At 37.9% G+C, this 20,997-nt stretch overlaps 2 protein-coding genes across 8 annotated transcripts in view; one reads left to right on the forward strand and one right to left on the reverse strand.

Annotated features, from left to right (window-relative positions):
- Window positions 1–3,257: 3,257 nt before the first annotated feature.
- Window positions 3,258–20,245, reverse strand: ODR4 (odr-4 GPCR localization factor homolog). Of its 5 annotated transcripts, none has more exons than XM_048059004.2 (14): window positions 20,114–20,245; window positions 18,971–19,105; window positions 18,393–18,524; window positions 17,930–18,025; window positions 16,672–16,778; window positions 15,567–15,603; window positions 15,295–15,435; window positions 14,584–14,679; window positions 13,982–14,047; window positions 12,286–12,414; window positions 11,533–11,623; window positions 9,720–9,905; window positions 5,666–5,758; window positions 3,258–4,439 (listed from the first exon to the last, which is right to left on the reverse strand). In XM_048059004.2, exons 2-14 carry the CDS (start codon window positions 19,067–19,069, stop codon window positions 4,372–4,374), a joined length of 1,341 nt encoding a protein of 446 aa, XP_047914961.1. In that variant the 5' UTR covers window positions 19,070–19,105; window positions 20,114–20,245; the 3' UTR covers window positions 3,258–4,371. The 5 variants fall into 5 exon arrangements, with proteins under 5 accessions (XP_047914961.1, XP_066857795.1, XP_047914959.1 ...); XM_067001694.1 differs by lacking the exon at window positions 20,114–20,245 and adding an exon at window positions 20,053–20,076; XM_048059002.2 differs by lacking the exon at window positions 20,114–20,245 and adding an exon at window positions 19,814–19,984.
- Window positions 20,223–20,997, forward strand: part of TPR (translocated promoter region, nuclear basket protein) — a 44,773-nt gene continuing 43,998 nt past the window's right edge. For all 3 annotated transcript variants that reach the window (XM_048058997.2, XM_048058998.2, XM_048059000.2), the window contains exon 1: window positions 20,223–20,399. In XM_048058997.2, coding sequence (XP_047914954.2) covers window positions 20,249–20,399 — 151 coding nt within the window. In that variant the 5' untranslated portion in view covers window positions 20,223–20,248. The remainder of the gene's footprint in view (window positions 20,400–20,997) is intronic.

Consider the following 20,997-nt stretch of genomic DNA (forward strand, 5'->3'; position numbering starts at 1 on the left):
AACAAAATGATTAAGACCCAACTTATGCCTCATTTTTGAAAAATGACAAAAAATCCAGTTTTTCATTTGTCCAATTTTAATGGCCATCAAAATACTACTGACCTGAATTTCTATTTTTGTTTTGCTATGGATTAATGTTTTAATGGAGCATTCAAAACCCCACATCACTTAAATAAAGCAATACGAAGTTTCATATCTCAGCAACACAATCTCTTTCAATCTGTAAAGCAATTCATGGTTTCATTTCACCAAGAAGTGTCAAACAGTACCTTCCCAAAATTCCACAATTTCAGTGTTATAAAGTTCTTTTTATACCAATGAATACAAGAGTGATATAGGGTTTTTTTCAGGTGGACGTCCTGATGGAATAAAGCTGGCGCCACTCTCTTCTCTTACAGCAGACCTTTTCCCCCTTCAACAAGCATGATGCTTACCCCTCAGCTAAAAGCACCTGCATCTTAGTATTTCATTTGCATCAGCATGTCAAATTTTCAAAAAGCTCCTCTTCACAGGTACACCTAACATTTTGAAAATCTCATATTAATATAGCAGGTTATACAAAAAATAACGAATTACCTTCTGTTCATCAGAAAAAAAACTAGCTCCCTGAATAGCAGGACATTTGTCCTGCATGAAATGTTTGAAACAGGAGGTATGAAAAGTTTGTCCTCTACACACCAGAAAACCTCCACATAACTGGCTGGAGCTTAACACTCTTGAGAACTCTCCCTCTTTATCAAACTTGGTTCAAAAGTTAGGAGGAGATGCACACCAGCAGTCTAATCACATAAGTCTCATTTCTTTGAGAAACCAGACTGAAAGCAAAAAACCCTTACAAACAATAACCAGCCCAGAAACTACATTAATAGCTAGTTGTAAAAAACAAGCTGACACTCCAATTTAAAAGACAGATTAAGCATGCTTAAGCAGGATTTCCTTCAACCTGTAATTTAAAAAAAAAAAAAAGAAAGAAAAAAGAAGAAATGTGACACCAAGCCTCAACAGAACCTCATGACTAAGTTTCATATAAAGCTCTGATCACAGCAGTCATCCCTATTTCTGCAAGAAAAGAAAACACACACACTAGAAACTTAGAAACAAAAAGCAAGACTTCACTCAAATATCATCTTACTGTACAGAAGATTCTTGAATAACAAGTAGTAAATGTTTTAACAAGCACATGGGAGCAGCCTTCCTGCTACCCTAATCTACAGTTATTCTTCTGTTTGACTCAAAGTGGCAGAGACCCTGCACGTCTTCAGGCACACCAACACATACAAAAATGAAGGTGGGGAGCCTAATTATCGGTGGTGTCACTGCTGATCAGACTGAGAGTAGAAGCTCTAGTAGGTGCATGTCAGTTATTGCCATGCTGAAAGATAGCCCTTAGAATTGAAGCTTCTAGATGTAAACACAGCAAAAGAAATACTAATGAATTAAAGGGACAAGCAGAGAGAATAAAGTTTGTTTAAAATACTCCACAACTTCAATTTTAGAACTACATTTAGAGGAGCCAGATTTCCTGACATGGAAGTTCCAACAGCTCCTCTAGACTCTTGCACATTAAAGTAAAAACCTGTTTGCAGACATGGATATGAGTTAATTAAGGTCTATTTCAATCACAATGGGATTTTCACAAATTGAAAGCTTTAGATTGTCTAATCGTCAGGAAATGGATGTGCCTACATAAGACCTGAACAAAAGTTAAATAAGTCAATAAATAGACATTTAGAAGTTTGCTTTTCCTTTTTCTAACACGTACCTTTTAATTTTCCTTAAAATAAATCATTATCTCAGGTTGTCAATGGCCTAACAGTGCAAAGGGGATGGGAAGCAAGAAGACAATGAAATCCCTTCCGTAATTCTTAAACAAGCGAGAACCTGCTTTCTTCTACAACCATTATTTCCTCACAGCAAGATGACTGGAAGGCTCAATCTGTAGATACAAGTCAAATTACTCATTTTTGCTTTGACAGGGTTAAATTGTTTTCTTACTGCACAGATGGTTACAAAATGCAGTCTCCTTTATTAAAGCAGAAAGCTCATCAAGGGCAATTTCTTTCTTTGCCTTCTTCCAACCTCAGACTACAATACTGAACTACCATAGATCCTCGATGCCTAGTAAATTATAAACTGAAGGCTTAATTTGACAATTAATGTGATAACATCATAAAGATCATTTAGTACATTTTGAAATATGTCTGCATGTGGAAGGGAGAACAGAGAGAGTTCTTTGCAAGGGGATCCATGGAACGTCTAAACAAGCTGTACTTTTTATACCACAGCTGCCAAACACAATGAAGATCTATAGGAAGAGCATTTCATGACAATTTTCCTTTCGGGTGCGAGTGTCTCAAATGTTGTACTTCCCCCTTCCTTGGCTTAGTTTTGAGTAAGAGACACCTACAGAAAAACACGCACTGAGGTGGACACTGAAGCACTTTGCAGTTGAGTGTCTCTCTTTACAGAGAAGCTAGGCATTTTGAGACTGAAGTAGAAAACTTTAAAAAGCATTACAGAAGCAGACAGTTTCTTGCATTTCTTTCATGGCGCTGTACACAGAAACTGCATGCAACCTCCACTTGGAGGCTAGCAAGAGGGGTGCAATTTAGTGACTGTGTTGTTGTTGTTTAGGGTACAAAGATCACGCTTTGTTTTCTAATCTCATACCGAATGATTTAACCATTAAGCCAGACAACAGTCACACTTGGGCAAGAAAATATCAAGTGGATACAAGTTTAAGAGCATGCTTGTTTAAAAAATCAAGAGGGAACTTCTATGAAATCAAGCCCTGGTCCTCCAGAGACCAGATAAGAATGAGACAAATAGAACAATGGGTAGGGAAAAAACAACTTTTTCTTCCCATTATTACCCTGCCCTACCTTCTTATATAGGCTGTAGTAGAGCAATTTTTAGACCAAGCGTGAATTTACCAATGTGCTTCAAAACGTCTCATTTCCTGGACAGCACCCAACTTCTACCACAGGAGTGCTGGAATTGACTGCTTTTGCATAATGTCACTTTGTATACTGATTCCACTCATTTGCACAGAATAACACGCATCTATAAAATATGCAGCAGCTGAAGGACTTACTTGAAAGCAATGTTTCCAATTATAACACTCACTTCTCACTGAGAGGCTCTACTTGAGCAATACTGAGCACAAAAGATCAGCACTGTGTTCCAAAACACAGCTCAACACTCAAAGCAGATAATTTTAACAAACACGTGAAAACAGAATACACTGACGAGACAAGAGGATTTAAAATGCATCTTTTTCATTGTTGTCTTTTAATAAAAGTATCAATACATACTTTATTATGCTTTAGAACATAAATGTTTATTTATCATAGTGCTCCAGAACCTTTACACTAAAAAGAAATTCGCAGTGGTATTAAAATGCCCTAAAATCTGGAATTCTAATTCAGATCCAAACAAACATCATATTTCATATATGCATTGCCTTTACAAATCTTTACTAGAGTTTTTCCTTCCTCCTGCTTTCCTCATGGCAAGTTTACAATAACGTTATTGCCTAACATACCCAGGAGAATATCTTATAACAAAAAATTATCTGCTTATATTCTAAAAATCATGATTAGCAAACAAATTTTGACAACTTAGTTATCTACAAGATAATTAGAGCTGCCTAGATGAAGCTGTTGATGAAATAGTTAACATTTTAAGACAAAGCTGACTGAATCAGGGCTGGACAAAGAAATTGTCATCAGAAGTCAGCAAGTAAAAGGCAGCATTATCTATATCCCAGAAGCTCAATATATTTTACTGATTTCTGAGTTCTCCAGGTCTTGAACTAAGGTATTTACAGTCTGAATTGGTCTACCAGAAACTATTTGTATACCTAGTAAGACAGTTAACTAATATTAACTAAAAATGCACGTGGTAAGATGTTGGCTTCATAAAACCTAATTTTTCCCTGATTAAGTTTAATGAGATAAGATTTCTCTTAACAATCTTAAGCTCTAAAGCAAGAATTGCCATACTGGGTAACTCTGCTAGTATTACCAATAGCCTGAAAAACACCAGCAGAAGCATTTTACATTAAAATAACAAGTTAGAGAAAAATGGAGGTTCTGTATTGGTTTAGGGGCTATTTCTAGAGCACAGTACTATTAATTTATACATAGTAACAGATCTAGCTTCTTAAGAACTTGATTCACTGGCTACTTGATATAGTAACTACGTGCTGGAACAAGGTAACTGAATGTATCATTACAATTTATATTGCATATCTAACTGGTGTCATTTAGGTAACAATTCTCAGTTACTAATGTATTAAACCCAGATGTTTCAGTCTTGTGTAAGTGTGATTACTGATCAATATGTCAATGAGGCTTCTTTTTCTTGACTTCAGTCGCTGAAGTAATTGAAAGAGAAGATTGATGCAAAGACTGCAACAGCAGCTGCTATTACCACACCTAAAAACAACAAAAGAAATGAATTCAATGAGTGGCAATGGCAGCACAGTCATCAGCAGTTAGGGTGTGGAGGGCAGGGTCAATGTGAATGACAAGCAAGAGGAAAAACAGTAAAAGCCACCCCAAAAGCTAAATACACGACTGCTAAGCCTAAATCAAAACCTACAATCTCAGTTAATTAAATTATAGAAGTACCACATAACATTTCTGATCAGAGCAGGCTCCTTCCAGAACTCCAGCTGCGTATTCTGCAGTAACTTGGCCATGTCCTGGCCCATAAAATCATGCTATGACTCCACACTACTGCTTAATTCAAGGAAGAAGACTAGCGAAAAAAAAAAAAGCTTTAAGAAACAAAAGTTACTAAGTTTTTCCTTTCCTGTGTGGCACCTACTCCTTAAGTCTTTTTGTACAACAACAGTCATTTTCTTATTAATAGTTTGTTACTGATGCAGTTGAGTAGAACGTACTAGGAAAAAAGACTGATGATTCACAGGAAAACATGGTTATATGCAAAACAAACAGAAATTAATACTCTTCTGCTTTAACCATTCCAGTTGCCATGTTCTAGGCTTAAGAATTAATGGAAAGCAAATGATATTGTTTTGTTGACTGAAGTGTAATTATTATAAGACAAAAAGGCAGTCAAAGTTCACACCAAAGGGAACTCCAGTAAGTATAGACAGATGTATGAGAGCTGGACCAAGGGATATCATGGAGATGTTGTAGTTGGAGGAGTTCTGTGACTGCACTTCCCCCAGTTTCTGAGTCTGACAATTACCACCCAAGCCCATACATATTTGTCAGCATCAGAAGAAGCTTAATGAGTCACTAGCCAATTTCAGGATGCCTATTTGAACAAGCCACTCAACTGTGGTTTTGTTTTTCCAACTACAGAATTATAGAAGTGATGGCTCTCCAACAAAGAAAGAAATCTACTTAAGCTTTCTGTATCAACTTGTAGGCTGAACAAACTGCAAGCACTGGTTTTGTTCAAATATCAGCTTGCAGTTCTTTCCTCCCCCAAAACACCCTGCTTCTACAGCTGTGAAATCAGGACACATCTTAAAAAAGCTGTTGCATTAGGACAGCAGGAGGGATTAAGACATTTTTTAATTAATCTTGCCAGCTGTGAGAATAACACCACCACTGTGGAAGCAAATTTTAGTGAAAGGAACCCATTAGAATTTCTGGATTGCCACAGCTGAAACAGTGAAGTAACATACCTATGTTTTGTTGCAGTTTCAACAGCAACGTTGCTTTTGTCAGTTGTTTCTGTTGTGTGTCATCTGTGTTTTCAGTAACTGGACAAATATCAACTGCATGGAAATCAAGTGAACAATACCAGGTGAAAAGCTAACATCTGCATTTCATACTTGTGTTAATGCAAAATACTATCAACTTCATATCAACTTCACAAAGTACATTTATGTTAGAAAAAACAGTTTTATTCTAGTAGAAATGGTACAGCAGCTACCCCAGACATATGAGAGAGAGACTAACAAACTGCTCCCGTTCTGAAAACGAAGACAAAGAGGAAAAAAAAAATACAGCAGTGCCAAATATCAAGTCTACAAAATATTGATCTAAATAATAAATGGATCTCCCATTTCCAGAGTGAGGTTGTCAATCTGCTTTAATAAAAAATTACATAGCTGAGTAATACAAGGCACATCCCATTATGATTCATGTGCTAATGATTCATGGAAAAGTACTTTATCATAAAACATTGGGGAATGTATAAACCAAATGTGTGATCAGATAGGCTGTTTCTGTCATCTAAGATGAATCATGTATATGTATCTTCAGAATCTTAAGTCTAACTTGCACAAGATCTTGAGTTTCAAAAAAGCACTCAAACTAGTCTTTTACAACCTGTCTTTAGCCATTTCTACCCCTGAATTGACCAGCTTTGTATAGGATAGACAGTTCTTAACTGCTATGCTGTATGATATGAAACTTAACAGGATATACATATATACATACACACCAAGCATAAACACAGCTTTAAAACATCTCTGGAACCTGCACAAAATACATAAAATAATGGCAAAAAATTTCAATGTATGGAAGTGAGTTTTTGAACGGGAATTATCATCACTTCAAAGTCCATTTGAGGATGTTGTTTCATCATTATTTTTTCTGTGCAAAGGAAAACACGCCCTCACCTGCCTAAAATATGAGGCAGAAATCTGCAACTAGCATACATTAAATAAGTGATTAACTGTTACAAAATAGCTTTTCAAGTAAGTACCTTAACCAGCAAAATAAGAGCATCATATTCTCTCCAAAGTGCTTAATAGTTTTCAATTCCCTAAATAGCATCTTACTTTTAGAGAAGCTGACCATATTTCTTGGGTCCCTGCTGAAGCCTAGATCCAGCAGGTTACCTTCTGCTTTATTTCTGATGAGCAAGAAGGATAGTTTGTGCCCTCTACCTTTACTTTTTTTTACCTACTGTTTTAAGGACAGTTACACCTCTCTGAAAGAAACTGTTGAAGCTGCACATGAAGGCAGCAAAGCTCACTTGTTCAGGGAAAAAAAAAAGGAAAGAAGCAGTAAAGAAAACCCTCGAGCTATTTAGTTACTGAAGGTATTTATGCCATTAAGTTATGGAAGGCCTGTATTTGAAGCAGCTGTGGTATAAATCACAAGGAGTTTTTGAAAGCAGAAGCTTTCCATTACCAGTTATATGAATCCTTAATTCTTCATTAATTCTTCAATTTTCTAACAAAGATGGGGGAGATTACCACCACCACCTCATCTACCCAGTGTATTTAACATCCCCCACCCCGAGAAGGAACAGGGATTTAGTAAAGCCAATAATAAATGCAGAGCTTTCAATTGCATGTATTAAAGTACTAAATAGCTTGAAACCACAGTGTTAGAGCCGTTTATAACTTTCAATTATAAATAGGTCATTTTCTTCTCTTTTCCAAGTAACAATTTTAAAGCATGGCCCATAGTGACCTCGCTAGAGAGCTGTTCAAAGAATTGAGAGAATAAAACTGCAGGATACAGCAGCAGGCCGTATTAAGAAAGCACACCTGACCCTCTCAAAAATATCTTTGTCATGTGTGCTGACTAAATGCTGCTTAAGAAATAATCTTTTCACAGCGTTGATTGGATGCTCTTCTTTACAAGTTTCCTGTTTTAAAGAGCACCGTTTAAAAAGCCTGGTCATTTTTTTGAATTTTAAACAGTACTTTTTAAAAGCAAAGGTTCCCCACAATTTTGTAATGGATATAATTTCCACAGTTAATTAAAGGTTGGTGTCTAAAACCACATTAATTGGGATACAAACATAAAGATGTCAAAATTCACAGCAAAACAATTTTTATATCCATTAGTGAATATTGACTGTCATTACTAAAGCCAGCTCTAAGCTCTGAGAAACAACAAATCCCACCCATATTAGAATGATGCACTGTGAACGCACAAGGGAACCCCCAAACTCTAATGCCACAAAAGCAATCTATAGCAACTTCATCTCAAAGTACCAATAAAAGTCAAACTGCAAAATGAATGCTTTTCTTTACAATTGATAATATTTGGGGGGGGAAAAAAAAGAGCAGGCGGCTAACAGGTCTAATTTTTAAAATGGCCTCCTAGCATCAATAAAAGTGAAGAGGCATTTTAATAAATGACAAGCTAATAATTTCACAATAATCATCAGAATCAAACAGCATGGCATTCATAGCATTATTGCCACCACCACTATTAACAGAACTCATTCTTATAGACAAAGATTTTGGTGTTCACTGGGGCAAGGCCAGTCTCTCATTTTTTTCTGAAATCCTTTTAGTATGCTTTTCCACTTTCTTCTTCTATACGTTTACTTTAATTCACATTAAAAAAAATACCATGTGCCTAGCTCTATAACCAGCAAGTTACGAGAACAGCTGACAAAGTGAGTTTGGGTATCTGGACATCACTTTAGACACATTAGTGGCATCAAATCTTTGTGATGCATTACTGTTACTCTAAATTATGCTTTCCTCCTACCTCCAAATCATACATCCTTACATAAGCAATAAAACCAAACTGAGTCATCATGTTTCCCCCCACACACCTACCTGTAGTGCTGCTACAACAACGTTAATTTACTTCCCTAAGTTACACTAATTGTTTAATGATCACTAACAATTAGCTTTAAGATTACTAAAGTTACTCTTATAATACAAGGCAGATTTTTATTGGCTTTACTGTTTTTTCTTTAGGCTCTTGAGCTGTGCACATCTTTTACTTCTCAACTTGATGAGTCAGATTCACTGCTAACAGGTTTAGTTAACACCTAGAAATACTGATTTATTCAGAAAGACATACGAATTTATGGTTAGTTCTCAAATTAAGAAATACAAAAAACCCTCTGAGTACACAAGCAGGTCAAACAGAATATCAGTAATCACAGTTGAACTTTGAGAGCATGTTGGCTAAACATCTCCTTTTTTTGCCCACAAGTATCAATATAAAGAAAAGTGTTTACTTCTATTATCTGAGAATCAGCGGGACTTTTTTTGTATTCAGATTACAAAACTCTAAGCAGCAGCTCATGATGACATGTGGGAGGAATCTCTTCCAAGAGGTGACAGGAAGTATTACTAGATCCATTTCACAGATTTGGCTTCAACATTGAAATAAAACTCATATGGAAAAAATATGAAACAATTTAAGTCAGATTATTCAGAAAAAAAATCAATAATTAGATTATAACAATATCTGTATTAAAAAATATAAGTCTCATAGACAGATCATAAACTTATAAGACATTCAGTAGATGAAAAGCTCTGTTGATTTTCTTTCCCTTTCGAATGAACCACAAAACTTCAGTTTTGAAGCACTGTATTTGGCACATAAAATACAACACTCAGAACAAAGAAGGAACTTGATATTTTTGAAGGGGTCTTGTCATGAGAACTTCTTGAAAGACATAAGACTATTTTATTTTTGCTAATAGCTTCATCCTCTACTATCTATCTGAACTTCACGAGCTGCAACCATAGTTGCACAAATAATGCAAGCAATGAAACAGCGTATTTTTTTCTGGAGGGCAAGCGTTCTTTTACAAGCCAAACTCAGAAGGTGCAAGAACCCTTACCATTTTTCAGAAATATGTACAAAATGTAATTAGATTGATATAAAAAAAATGTTTAAGCTTGACAAGTAAACCAACCTTAAACATACTACATTCCATATCTGGATAAAACTGGCCTATGATATTAGTCAACATTTCAGTAATCACAGATGCCTTCTATCCTAGTTCTCAGATACTTTGTTTACCTGTGTTAAGTTCCTCTGCTATATGGATATCTTCAGCTTGCACAGACTGGTCCAACATCTCAACAAAACGTTCCTGAATTTCTCCAGCAGCCTCATCACCGAACTTATAATCACTGAGCATCACACTGGATCCAGCAAAAGGGACAAACAGTCTCTGAGGTAAGACATGATATACCCTCTCAAAGCCTAAAAGAAAATGGGGAAAAATACCATCCAAATAAAAGCCTTGCCAGTTATGATAAGATTCCTAATTAATCTGACAGTAAAACAAAGCTATTGCAAAAGAACTGCTCAAGGTTTCCATGTAAAAATCCTGATTTCAAGCATGGTTTGTTTAGTTGTTACTATTTTATGAAAGTTTTGGCTGCTATTATACTGATTTATGTTTTCACATTACTCTCTCCAGAAATATCTGAGAGACCTCCAAAACAGACTATAAAATGTTAAACAGACCTTTTATCATGTTTACAATAACTAGCAAAAGAACTCTGGGAAAGACTGAAGATAAGAGTGTACACAGGACAGCATATAATTTCAACACAGAGGATTTGCAAACACTTGGCTGCTTTATTGCATGCTTACAGCCACAAAGCATGGGTGCCATCTAAAGAGGAAACTGAAAACTGCATGCAAATAAAAGCATCAATTTTAAAGCACGGAGTTTAGATAAAAGTTAGCTAACAGTAATGTAGAACGGTATAGCACACCAAAAAGAACTGTTACCCTAAAGTAAATGATAATTCTGAACACAAGTTCTTTTTCCTTATATGATCAACCTGTTTCCATTTCTTTTCCATTTTTTCTAAAATCACTACAAAAGATGGTATCTTCTACAAGGTTTTCCTCTACATATGATCTTCAAACAGATATTTCAACTAATATTTGCTTTTTTTAAAAAAGTAGATAACACAGTATCATTACACTGTCTCAAAAAAGTTTAAAGAATCATCCAGCATGAGCTAGCAGATTTGGTCTCTGTATATATCCCATCGGTTTTTAATATGTTCAGGATAAGAACTTTTATTTTCATGAGATCAACTTGCATTGTGTTCTGGCTTCTGTTAGGATGGATGCTCTGATAAATTCAAACCAATGCAATTTAGCAACTATTAGTGGTGTTGAAGTAAGATCTATTTCTTTAAATGATACCAAGCCTGTAAAATGAAATTTGAAGTGATTAGAAGTTCTGTGGGAAGAGCCAACATGGATGATATATTTGCATAGTTAATTTGAAAATGAGAGTTAGGATACTTTTTCACACCATAATGACCAGATACAATGCCATATTTAATTTAACAGAGATGAAGTACTGGACTTCAAAGATCATGTCCCACTAGCGTTCATAATACAGGTGATGTAAGAACATCCAAGGCCACGTCCGGCTAGTTCTTTAATCTTGACAAATTTTATATCTTTAATTTCAATATTAATAGGAATACCATAGAGAGATTTAAAAAAAACACACAGCACAAATGTGCTAGTTACAATTAGAAGCTCAATAACAGGAGCTTCAACTACGGATTTATAAAAAAAGTTACAAAATTCACAATCATTGAGAAAGAGGCTGAAATTGCATTTTGTGGTTAGAAGAACTGAACAAAAATCTGTTCGAAAACTGTGATACCAATGAACATATATAAACTTAACCAAAATTCTCCAGATTTAAGAAGAAGTCAGTGCTGCCAAATAGAAACTGTGCCATTTGCTTTTAACTCTGCTCTAAGTATAGTGGAAATTCAGTATGCCAGCTGATTTTTCTATAAAAACACAAAAATCACTGCAAATGTAAATGGATTTTTCCATGAATTCCTACTTTTTTTGTGAGGTCCTTCATTTATAATGAGATCCTCAAACAGGATTTCACAACGATCATTCAATGTGTTTATTATGTCTCTTTTCAAAGCCTGCAAAGAAAAAGACAAAGCATGAGCAATATAAGAGACATCTGCAAACCTTTTGACTAGTAAGAAACAACAAAAGAAGTCCCTCATGGGTCAAACCCTTGTTGAAAGATTAGTTTTCCAGACAATAAAAGCTCTAAAGAGAATTAAAAGTCCAATAAAGACCAGCTAACATCACAAGAATATAAACCAGAAAACAACAAAGCAAAGATGAAAGCAGACAAAAAATTAGTACTGTTAGAACTAAAAATTTCTGAGCATTACTACTAAAAACAAACAAAAGACAATCACAAGGCATTGATTTAATAAGAAACAAGAAAAAACGCTGAACAAAACTGGATTTTCTCATTTATGTGTACATAAATATACAGTCTGAAATATTTTCTTAATTAAAAAAACTTGTCACAGCCTAATCGTGTTTATAAATTGTACAAAGACTCACCAGAGAACAGTATTAACAGAAGACATATCTGCTAAAAGCAAGAAAGGAATTGAATCCATCACACACACACAGATGATTTCAGAAACAAATCTGTAAGTTCAAGAGGTGAATGTTTCAACACCAGTTTAGACCTCACCATTTTGGCAAAGAAAAAAGCAGTATGATAAACTTCAAATATTTTAGAAAAAAATTCTGATGAACTGCTAGTTCATTTTTTCACTACCTGAACAGCTTCTTTAACTTTTGGCTTGTTGTTATGTACATAGGCTCTGCATTTCACAGCACCTTTGAGATTTATGGAACCACTGCAGACTTGGACTGTTGCTGTTGATCTATGGCTTGAACCCTGGGACTGAAAAATAAATGTTTCAATTTTATCTTGTTACCTAGGCACTTGCAGCATGATTAAGAAAAAACAGAACTAGGAAATTAATAGCATACCTTAAGATGTTTACACATAATCTGTCTTCATTCATAATTTGTCAGTTTTTGTTTGTTTTGTTAGCTACGACTGAGAATCTCTCTCCTTTTCCATTATGTATGATGTATTTACTTTGCCAGACATTCCATTTTTTGTGATTTAAATATTTGTGTCTATAGGATTTCTCAAACCTTCCATGGAAGTGGCTTGTGAGTTTTTTTATTATTATTCAGAGGTTTATATATTTACTACGTAGTAAGCATAACGTAGGGTATCCTGAAAGCCATCCCATCAGTCAGCAATAAATCATAAATCTGGTCATGTTCAGAACTGTATCGAACTGCTGCTGCATACAAATAGTTCCCCTGATTACCAAAACAATGAGTACATTCTAGAAAGCATTTTAAGAAAACACCTGGAAACAAGTGGATTCGTAACTTCCACATGAACTGCTTAACTGACTCATGTCATGACTGGAAACCCTTTTAAAAAGCGTAATGGTTTTAAATTAAAAGAGTGTAAATTTAGACTAGATACGAAGAGGAAATTCTTTACTATAGGGGTGGTGAGGCACTGGAACAGGTTGCCCAGAGAAGCTGCAGATGCTCCATCCTTGGAAGTGGAGACCAGGTTTGATGTAGCTTTGAGAACACAGGTGTACTGGGAGGTGTCCCTGCCCATGGCAGGGGGTTGGAACCAGATAATTCTTAAGGTCCCCTCCAACCCAAACCATTCTATGAGTCTATGATAATGTCAAAATAAAAAGCTTTCCTTACTCTGAAGCAATTAACCATTGGAGCAATGTAACAACAAAAGTAGATGAGTTTCTCTCAATTCTTAAAAATGACACTTTATAAATGTATAAATGCTTTGCTAGATGCAACTTTAGAGAATCCTATGTGACAAACCAGGTTGGCCTGTTTACAAAAGGAAGCCTACAAAACAATGCCTATACATTGGACTTTACAAACATGGCTGGGGCACCTAATTCAAATGTCATACACAACATAAGCTCTGCTGGAGTGGAAACTAACACAGACCCGACAGCTCCAGATTATGATTCAGCTCACAGGATCTGCTTCTTAACCCCAATCCAGTGACTGAGTTTCTGCTGAAAGTATTCAAGTAAATGTCCAAAGATAGCCATGACAAACTAAAGCACAGGGTTCGTTCTGAACATCAGAATGCAGTCACTGTGAACATAATGTATGCAGGGAGGTACAGGTGTCCTACTACCAACTGAATTAGTTCGTAGGACTTCATTTCTCTAACCAGCGGTTCAAATTTTCCTCACAACTATATTGTGCAACTCTTACACAACATGACTATCACACTACGAAAATTTCAAAGACAAAAAGCATTCCAATCTGTCCATAGCCAATTTCACAGCCAATATCCAAGGGTGAAAATATCTTAAGATAAATTAAGTTGGATTTCTAGACAACATGAAGAACGATCTTTCATTTTTTATTGTATTTTATCAGAGTGCACTACTTACCAGCTGTGTCAGAACCTTGACATCAGAAATCTGAGTGCTGTATTGAGTATTTCCTCTTAACTTTTTCTGAGAGAAAACGAATACATCAGATGAAATAGGAAAAATCTCCCTGAATCAGTTATGTCAAGCTACTTTACAGTTACCTTCACAATAGCATAAAGTGTGCCCTAGTTTATAGCTTTTAAGAGACAAAAACTTATGGAAAACAGCCATGAGAACATAATTACAAAACTAAAAGGAGATATGAACATGGCAGCCACTCTTTATTGAGCATTTTGACATACATAGGTCTTAGAAATCTCATCACCTACATTTACACCTGACTCAGGTTGTTTAATGAGGCAACAAAACCAGAGACAACATACAGAAATTTTTTTAGTCAGGCTTCACATATAGTAATTGCTTTCACTGTAGTAGAGGAAGAAGAGGCAATTTACTGCAGTGAGGATGGGAAAACAGGGAGTCCTGTGCATTACTTATTTGAAAGAGGCCAAATACATCAACCAATATTGTACAGAAGACCTCCCATTCACTGTTTTATTACACCAGGAGTTCTAACTACAAATCTATTAGAGTTTAATTCCTTGTTGTACAGCACTCACCTGCCCTTCCAGCAGTTCTGCATCATCATCTTTAACTTGTCCATTGATCAGAAAAACACTGTCCTCTATCTGTTTTGACCATCGATTTAATCCATTCTTTAAAAAAAGCAAAGGCAAAAATCTCATAAAAAGAACTTCACTAAAGGAGTTGGACAGTATCATGCTGAAGACTACAAAAATACGTTTCAAAAGTTACTCTGAGAAGGTTTTAAAGTCTCTGAAACATGTTTATATATTTTTCTATGCCAAATCTTAAAAACAAAGTATTCAGAATATATTGAAATATTCATTTCTTAATGGATAAGTGCTACCCCAGAGATGCGACACACAATTATATTTTTGTAAATTCTATTGAAAGTTAATTTGTATTAAAAGCACCCCACCCCCCCCATTTTAACTGGGTGCAACCTTCCACCAGGTGAAACAGAAGAGATTTAATTGGGATCCTCATGACATTGCCAATAATTCTGAGAAAAGGGATCTGCCAACACTAAGCACAGCAGAAAAAAATGTGTCAGCATTTTTTATACTAGGAATGCTTACAGTAACTTCAGATAACATTTAAAAGATGAATAATAGTGTCAAACATCCCCTGCTTACTAGTCCTACTCATCTACTCACACTGTGTATTCAAATCTTTGTCTCATGTGATTTCCAGCAGAAAAAGTACTGTAGAAATTAAATACAAGACTGGTGCAGCCAGTTAGTTACCTTGGTATTCTTCTCCAAGTCATGGTTGGGTGAAGTAGCAAGAAGTGGAATGTGGATATTAACGTTTACTGTGCAGTCCAAAGACAACCAGGAAGCAGACAGAGCACTCTGATATTTCCAATCTGCTGGTTTAGCTGAACTCTGAGAAAAGAAATAAGCAAGAAAGTGTCTATACAAAACAGTATATAACTAACAATGTTTTTTTTGTTTGTTGTTCTTTTTTGAACATTGTCATGCATTAAAAGCTGCGCAAAAACACAAGTCAAACTTACCTTTGGATCTTGTACATCATAGGTTCGGCAAACTATTCTTCACTACTTAAAGAAAAAGATTCAGTGAAAAGTAAAAAGCAAATAAGAACAATTACTCTATGCTTTATATAGTAAATTCTTCTCCAATATATGCTTTGAAGAAAGTTCGCATCTTTCATTAGTGTAAAAAAAAAAAGTACAAATAAATTTGACTGTAAATTCAAACTACCATAGTGATGCTGTCCCATCTCTTACAAGTACTAAGATCAACGGGTTTTTACAACCACCGATGTACACATTTGCAATCTGTCCTAGTTTCTCTCACTTTTCTCTGGAAAACCTTGCTTTTTCTTGTGCTTATCCTGTTATCAACAGACGTAACATTCTTCTGCAGCACTCGTGTCCACATGCTTGGCACTTCCCCACTACCATTAGAGCACCACTTAACCGCAATCTTAAGTTGTACAGTATTTCAGATGCTCCCCTTATTTTATACAAATCAAGAAAACTGGTGAAAGGCATAGTTTGATGCCACCACACACAAACCTAATAGTAACAAATCACAGAAATTTTGCAGCAATGAGAAGACCAGCAGCCTTACTTATGGCTAATCAGAAAACTCTATGATTGCAACTTACTGGTCTATCCAAACTCAAACAAATTTCCCCTCCCAATTCATCTACCAGTCTAAAACTTTGCTCTCTATTCCAGTTCTGAAGAAAAAAAAGAACAGTTATGTCTATCGGTGACAGAACACACAGTTTCACCTGGCAGTTTCTATATTAAAAGTACCAAATATAGCACACCCTTTCCTTTTAATCCAGAGAAAAATATAGTTTCTAGTATGAGCAGTCTGATACCCTATCCTAGGTACTCATACAGAATACCCAGAAAAAGAGAGCTACCCATGCCATACCAAACCTTGTGACTGGTTACACTAGGCACAGACAACATATGTTAAATGGACATGGTGCAGTTAACAGAGCAAACCAGAAGACACACTGCTTTTTAAGGTTTGTGTGCCAAACGAACCCTCGGAATCTTAATACAATCTTTTATTCAAAAATAACTACAAAAACCAGATTGGGGGTAGTGGCCTCAGTCAAAGCTTGCTAATAAAGGATACTTCTTTGTAGCAGAACAAACTTGAAGGGCTGCTCTGTCTGAGACTTCCTCCTCAGCAGGTTTCCAGAGCCTTCTTTTAGTCAAAGACTTTTCTATTGAGAAGATTATCTAAAGATTAAAAAAAAAAAAAAAGAAAAAGTATTATGGATTTTTCCGCGCAAATAATGCATTACAAGTCCTGGTAAATAGCCTTGCACTGAAGTTGTAAGCCCAACAGTATCATGACTATAGATAAACTGAAAACACAGCTTATACATCACCAAATTATCACATTAAAAGAACTTCAGCAAAGATTCATAGGCTAATACTCCAAAGAAAAAATTGCTTGTGCAAACTTAATTCAGGTTCCTCTTAAACTGAACCAAGCACATATTTAACTTGTATGCTTTTCTCCTTAGAAAAAATATTAGAGCTTTATTCTTAAGGGTTAAGGATCAGGAAAGGCAGTTGTGCAAAACAGCTATTAAGTCAATAAACAAATTTGAATTCAGCAGTCACTGATCACCTGTACACAAATCATCTTCTCATGCTGGTTTCTAGTTTCAATAATCAATATTGAGACCTGATTATGCTGCACTATAAATATATTCTACTGCCAACGTTCAGTCTTGGACCCAAGGCTTTAAATCTTACTCATGTTAAAATCACTTATGTTTGCCGTATGAAAAGAAGAAAATTAAGCTATATCTAGGGAACAAAAGTGAATGTAGCACTAGAAGCTCTGATCCTGTAACAATAAGGCATGTTACTAGAAATGGTAGCAAGTAGTTTTCAAATATAATCCCCCACACAACTAAGTCAACATTTATATACAAAATATTCCTTTTAAAGAAACCGGAACTATCGATCCTGCACTATTATAAGTACCTCTAAACAATTCAATCAGTCACAAAGCTAATATGCTACCGTTACTAATGATTGTGCTACAAAGATTTAGCTTAATATAAGCAACTTTAAAAGTATTCTCTTTAACATAGAATGCCCACTTTTAGTAAACACCTTAAGATAGCATATTTGAAGAATTGCTATTGCAGTAACACCCTAAGACACAGAAAGCTAGCAAATGAAGGCTGCCGTACAGTCCCAAAGTACAGCAGTTTCTGAGGTTTCAATCTCAAAACCAGAAATCAAAACTGAAGGTTTTGCTGCTTTATTTCTAAAAGTAGCAAACAACCACGATTACTGAAGACAGTAATAAAAAATTACCCAGCTACACACCTGAAATTATGCTTGTCTTTCCTCCTCTTTCCTCTACTTACCTTGCGCAAAGCGTTTTGACTGTCTTTTGACAGTTCTGGAGTTGCAATAATAAACACACCAAGAACTAGTAAACCTCCAGGAAGCATTCTAGAAACCTTAAAAATAGAAAAGAACATGTATTAATAGAAATCAGATATCCAACAGAGGTGTAACTATATATACACCAAAAATTCCTAGTGAGAGAAGTATGCACAGAGCAGAAATAAAATAAGCAAGGCTGTTTTTCCCATACAGCATCCTCTGAAATGGAAAAGAGAGTATCTTGCAAATTTTCTCATTTCAGCCCTATCAAGTCACTGTTCCATCATAAACTCTGAAAACAATAAATACAAGTATTTTGGTTTAATTAATATACCAGACCGTGTGCCTAAAAAGGTTCCTTTACTTTGAGAAAGGGGCTAGAGATTACTGAAGTGACAGAAATTTGTTTCTCTCATCCCCTTCAGTAACTCACTGTGCTACCTGACTTGCATGTGCAGTGATCCATTCTTCATCAATGGACTCCAGTTTTGAAGGGCTGGTGTTGCCTTCCTTCTGTTCTTCCTTTGGAGGTGTTCGAACAGCCCGAATAACGTAGTCTCTTTGTGATGAACACTTTCAAGAATATCAATATGAACAAATACAGCATTAGGGTTATATGAAGTCTGGCAATATACTATGTAACACAATACCTGTAAAAGCTGCCTTACAGCATGTAGCATTAAACTCTGTAATAACCTGCCACAAAACTACTTCCTTCACGTTATTCATTTGCCTTAACTCTAAACAAGGTTTTAATGCAAAGTTTTACGACTGAGATTTTTAGTTTCTTTTCTTCGTGTCATATCTTTCAGAAAGAAAAAAAAAAAGAAAAAAGTTTTAGGAGACTTGAGTACTCAGCTGACACTGCAAACACTTTATAGCATCCTTTCCAGTTATAGCACGACCCTGCAGCGTTATACAAGCTCAGTATTACATTAATAGACTTAACAACAATGATTAAAGCTAAGGGGAATTTCTCCTACTAACACAAAGGTATGCTACAAGCTTCACAAACTTACCTGCCCTATTAACAGGCCAGTGACATAAGGTTTAAATTTCGTGCTGAGGTCTGAAAGATACTGCCCAACAGCTTCCTCAGCGAAGTAAGTTCTACCCATTGCTGCACGTTTAAGACTCAGTATTGCATTTTCAGCCTACAAAACAAAGGGCACAAAGGGCACAAAGTCAGAGTATATGCTGGCAACTACATCTGTTACATGAAAGTAAGTCTCAGATAAAAAATCCTGAATGCATTAATTTTTATGTAGCAAAGATTAACTATCTTTGTGATCTTCAAGTTCCTTTTAACTTAAAAATATAAATCTCTAAACGGAAGGAAAAGTACACACGAGCCTTACTTGAAAGAAAACTATTTTAAAACCCTGGAGGAAAACGCTAGGAAAAACATGCTTCTAAGTAACAGTTTCTTGCTGCATCACATTGCATCAGAGGTAAGGAGGGCGTTTGCTTTCACATTCAGTCCCCCCCGGGAGGGAGCTGCTACGCGGCACGTTTGCCCTGAACAAATGTAACGCTAATCATTATGAGTTAAAAGCAGGGCGGCTGTGGACTCTCCAAGCGGCCGTCTTTACGGGGACCACAGGAGGGCACGGGGACAAGGGGACTCACCGCGCCCGCACACGCCGACCTGTGCCGGGAAGGGCCCGAGGCGCCGCGGCTGGCCCAGCAGCTGCCGGGGAGCGGCTGAGGTCGGCGGGCACCGGGGGGCGGGGAGGGGGGGCAGCGCCTGCAGCCGAAAGCAGCCCGGGGCCGGCGGGGCTGCAGCTGCGGGTCAGGCCAGGCCAGGCCGATGCACACAGCAGGCACAGAACCGCTCCTCACGGCACCTCACCGCACCGCACCTCAGCCCACGCCGCCGGGCCAAAAGCGGCTCCGCTCCGCTCCGCTGCCCGGGACCGCCCCGGCCACCCCCTCACCGCCTCCCGCCGACGGGGGCGCGCAGCGGGAGGGCTGGCCACCATGCTGTGTGCGGCAGAAGCCCCAGCGCCGTTCCCCCCCCCCCCCCCCGCCGCCGCAGCGCCCGGCCGCACGGGGCGCCCCGTGGAAGCGAAGCGTTCCCCGGCAGGCCCAGCCGCAAAACCTTAACGCCTCGCGGCGCCATTTTAGCCGTGCTCGGGGGGCGACCGGAGGGGCGGCCTCACCCAACATGGCGGACGGAGCTGCCTGGCCAGAAGCGGAAGCAGCCGTCAGCGCGCCGGCCGCCGCGCAGGAAAGCTGCGTGTTCCCTGGCGCCCGGCGGTGGCTGGGCGGGGAGGTGCGGCGCGCGCGGCGCCAAGATGGCGGCCGTGCTGCAGCAGGTCCTGGAGAGGGCCGAGCTCGCCAAGCTGCCCAAGGCGGTGCAGGGCAAGCTGGAGCGCTTCCTGGGCGACCAGCAGAGCGAGATCGACGGGCTGCGGGCCAGGCACGAGCGCTTCAAGGTGGACAGCGGTGAGCGCGGGGCGAGGGGCAGCGGGGGCCGGGCCGGGAGCGTCGTGGCCCCCTGACGGGAGGAGCGGGACCGGTGGGGTCGCTCGGCGTGGGGCGGCGAGGGGAGTGTGGTGCTGCTCCCTCGAGGTCTCCTACAGGGTCAGAGCCCCTCCAAAATGGGCGCACAGGGCGTTTTTCGTTATGTTTGCAGAGGTAGTGCCTCGCTTCGGTCAGCTTCGATCCTCGTGTACTGAGGAACAGTACTGATTTGTTCACTCGACTCCCCAAGTTTTTCCTTTAAATTCTACGCCGGAGACTGCAGCCTTTACGGATAAAGTGCTCCTAATCCAAACAAAGTCTTTGTGTTGGTTTGGAGATTACGTGGTCACGGAGAAACTGATGGCTGTGGAGAGCTGGAGTAAAGTGGGAGGAGGGTAGATGAGTGTAAGCCCTGGACATTGCTGACAAAATAAGTTAGTTTACTTAGTAGGCATAAACATTCTATTTTTCCTTCAACTTTTCTGTCTTTCACAATAAAAGTCTGGCTACAGTAAGTGATTAAAACGTACTGTAAGTTAAGGTAAGTCACAAGTTCTAGCACGTTAGTCTCTTTCATGTA

Source organism: Anser cygnoides, chromosome 8 (assembly GCF_040182565.1).
Source record: "Anser cygnoides isolate HZ-2024a breed goose chromosome 8, Taihu_goose_T2T_genome, whole genome shotgun sequence".
NCBI lineage: Eukaryota > Metazoa > Chordata > Aves > Anseriformes > Anatidae > Anser > Anser cygnoides.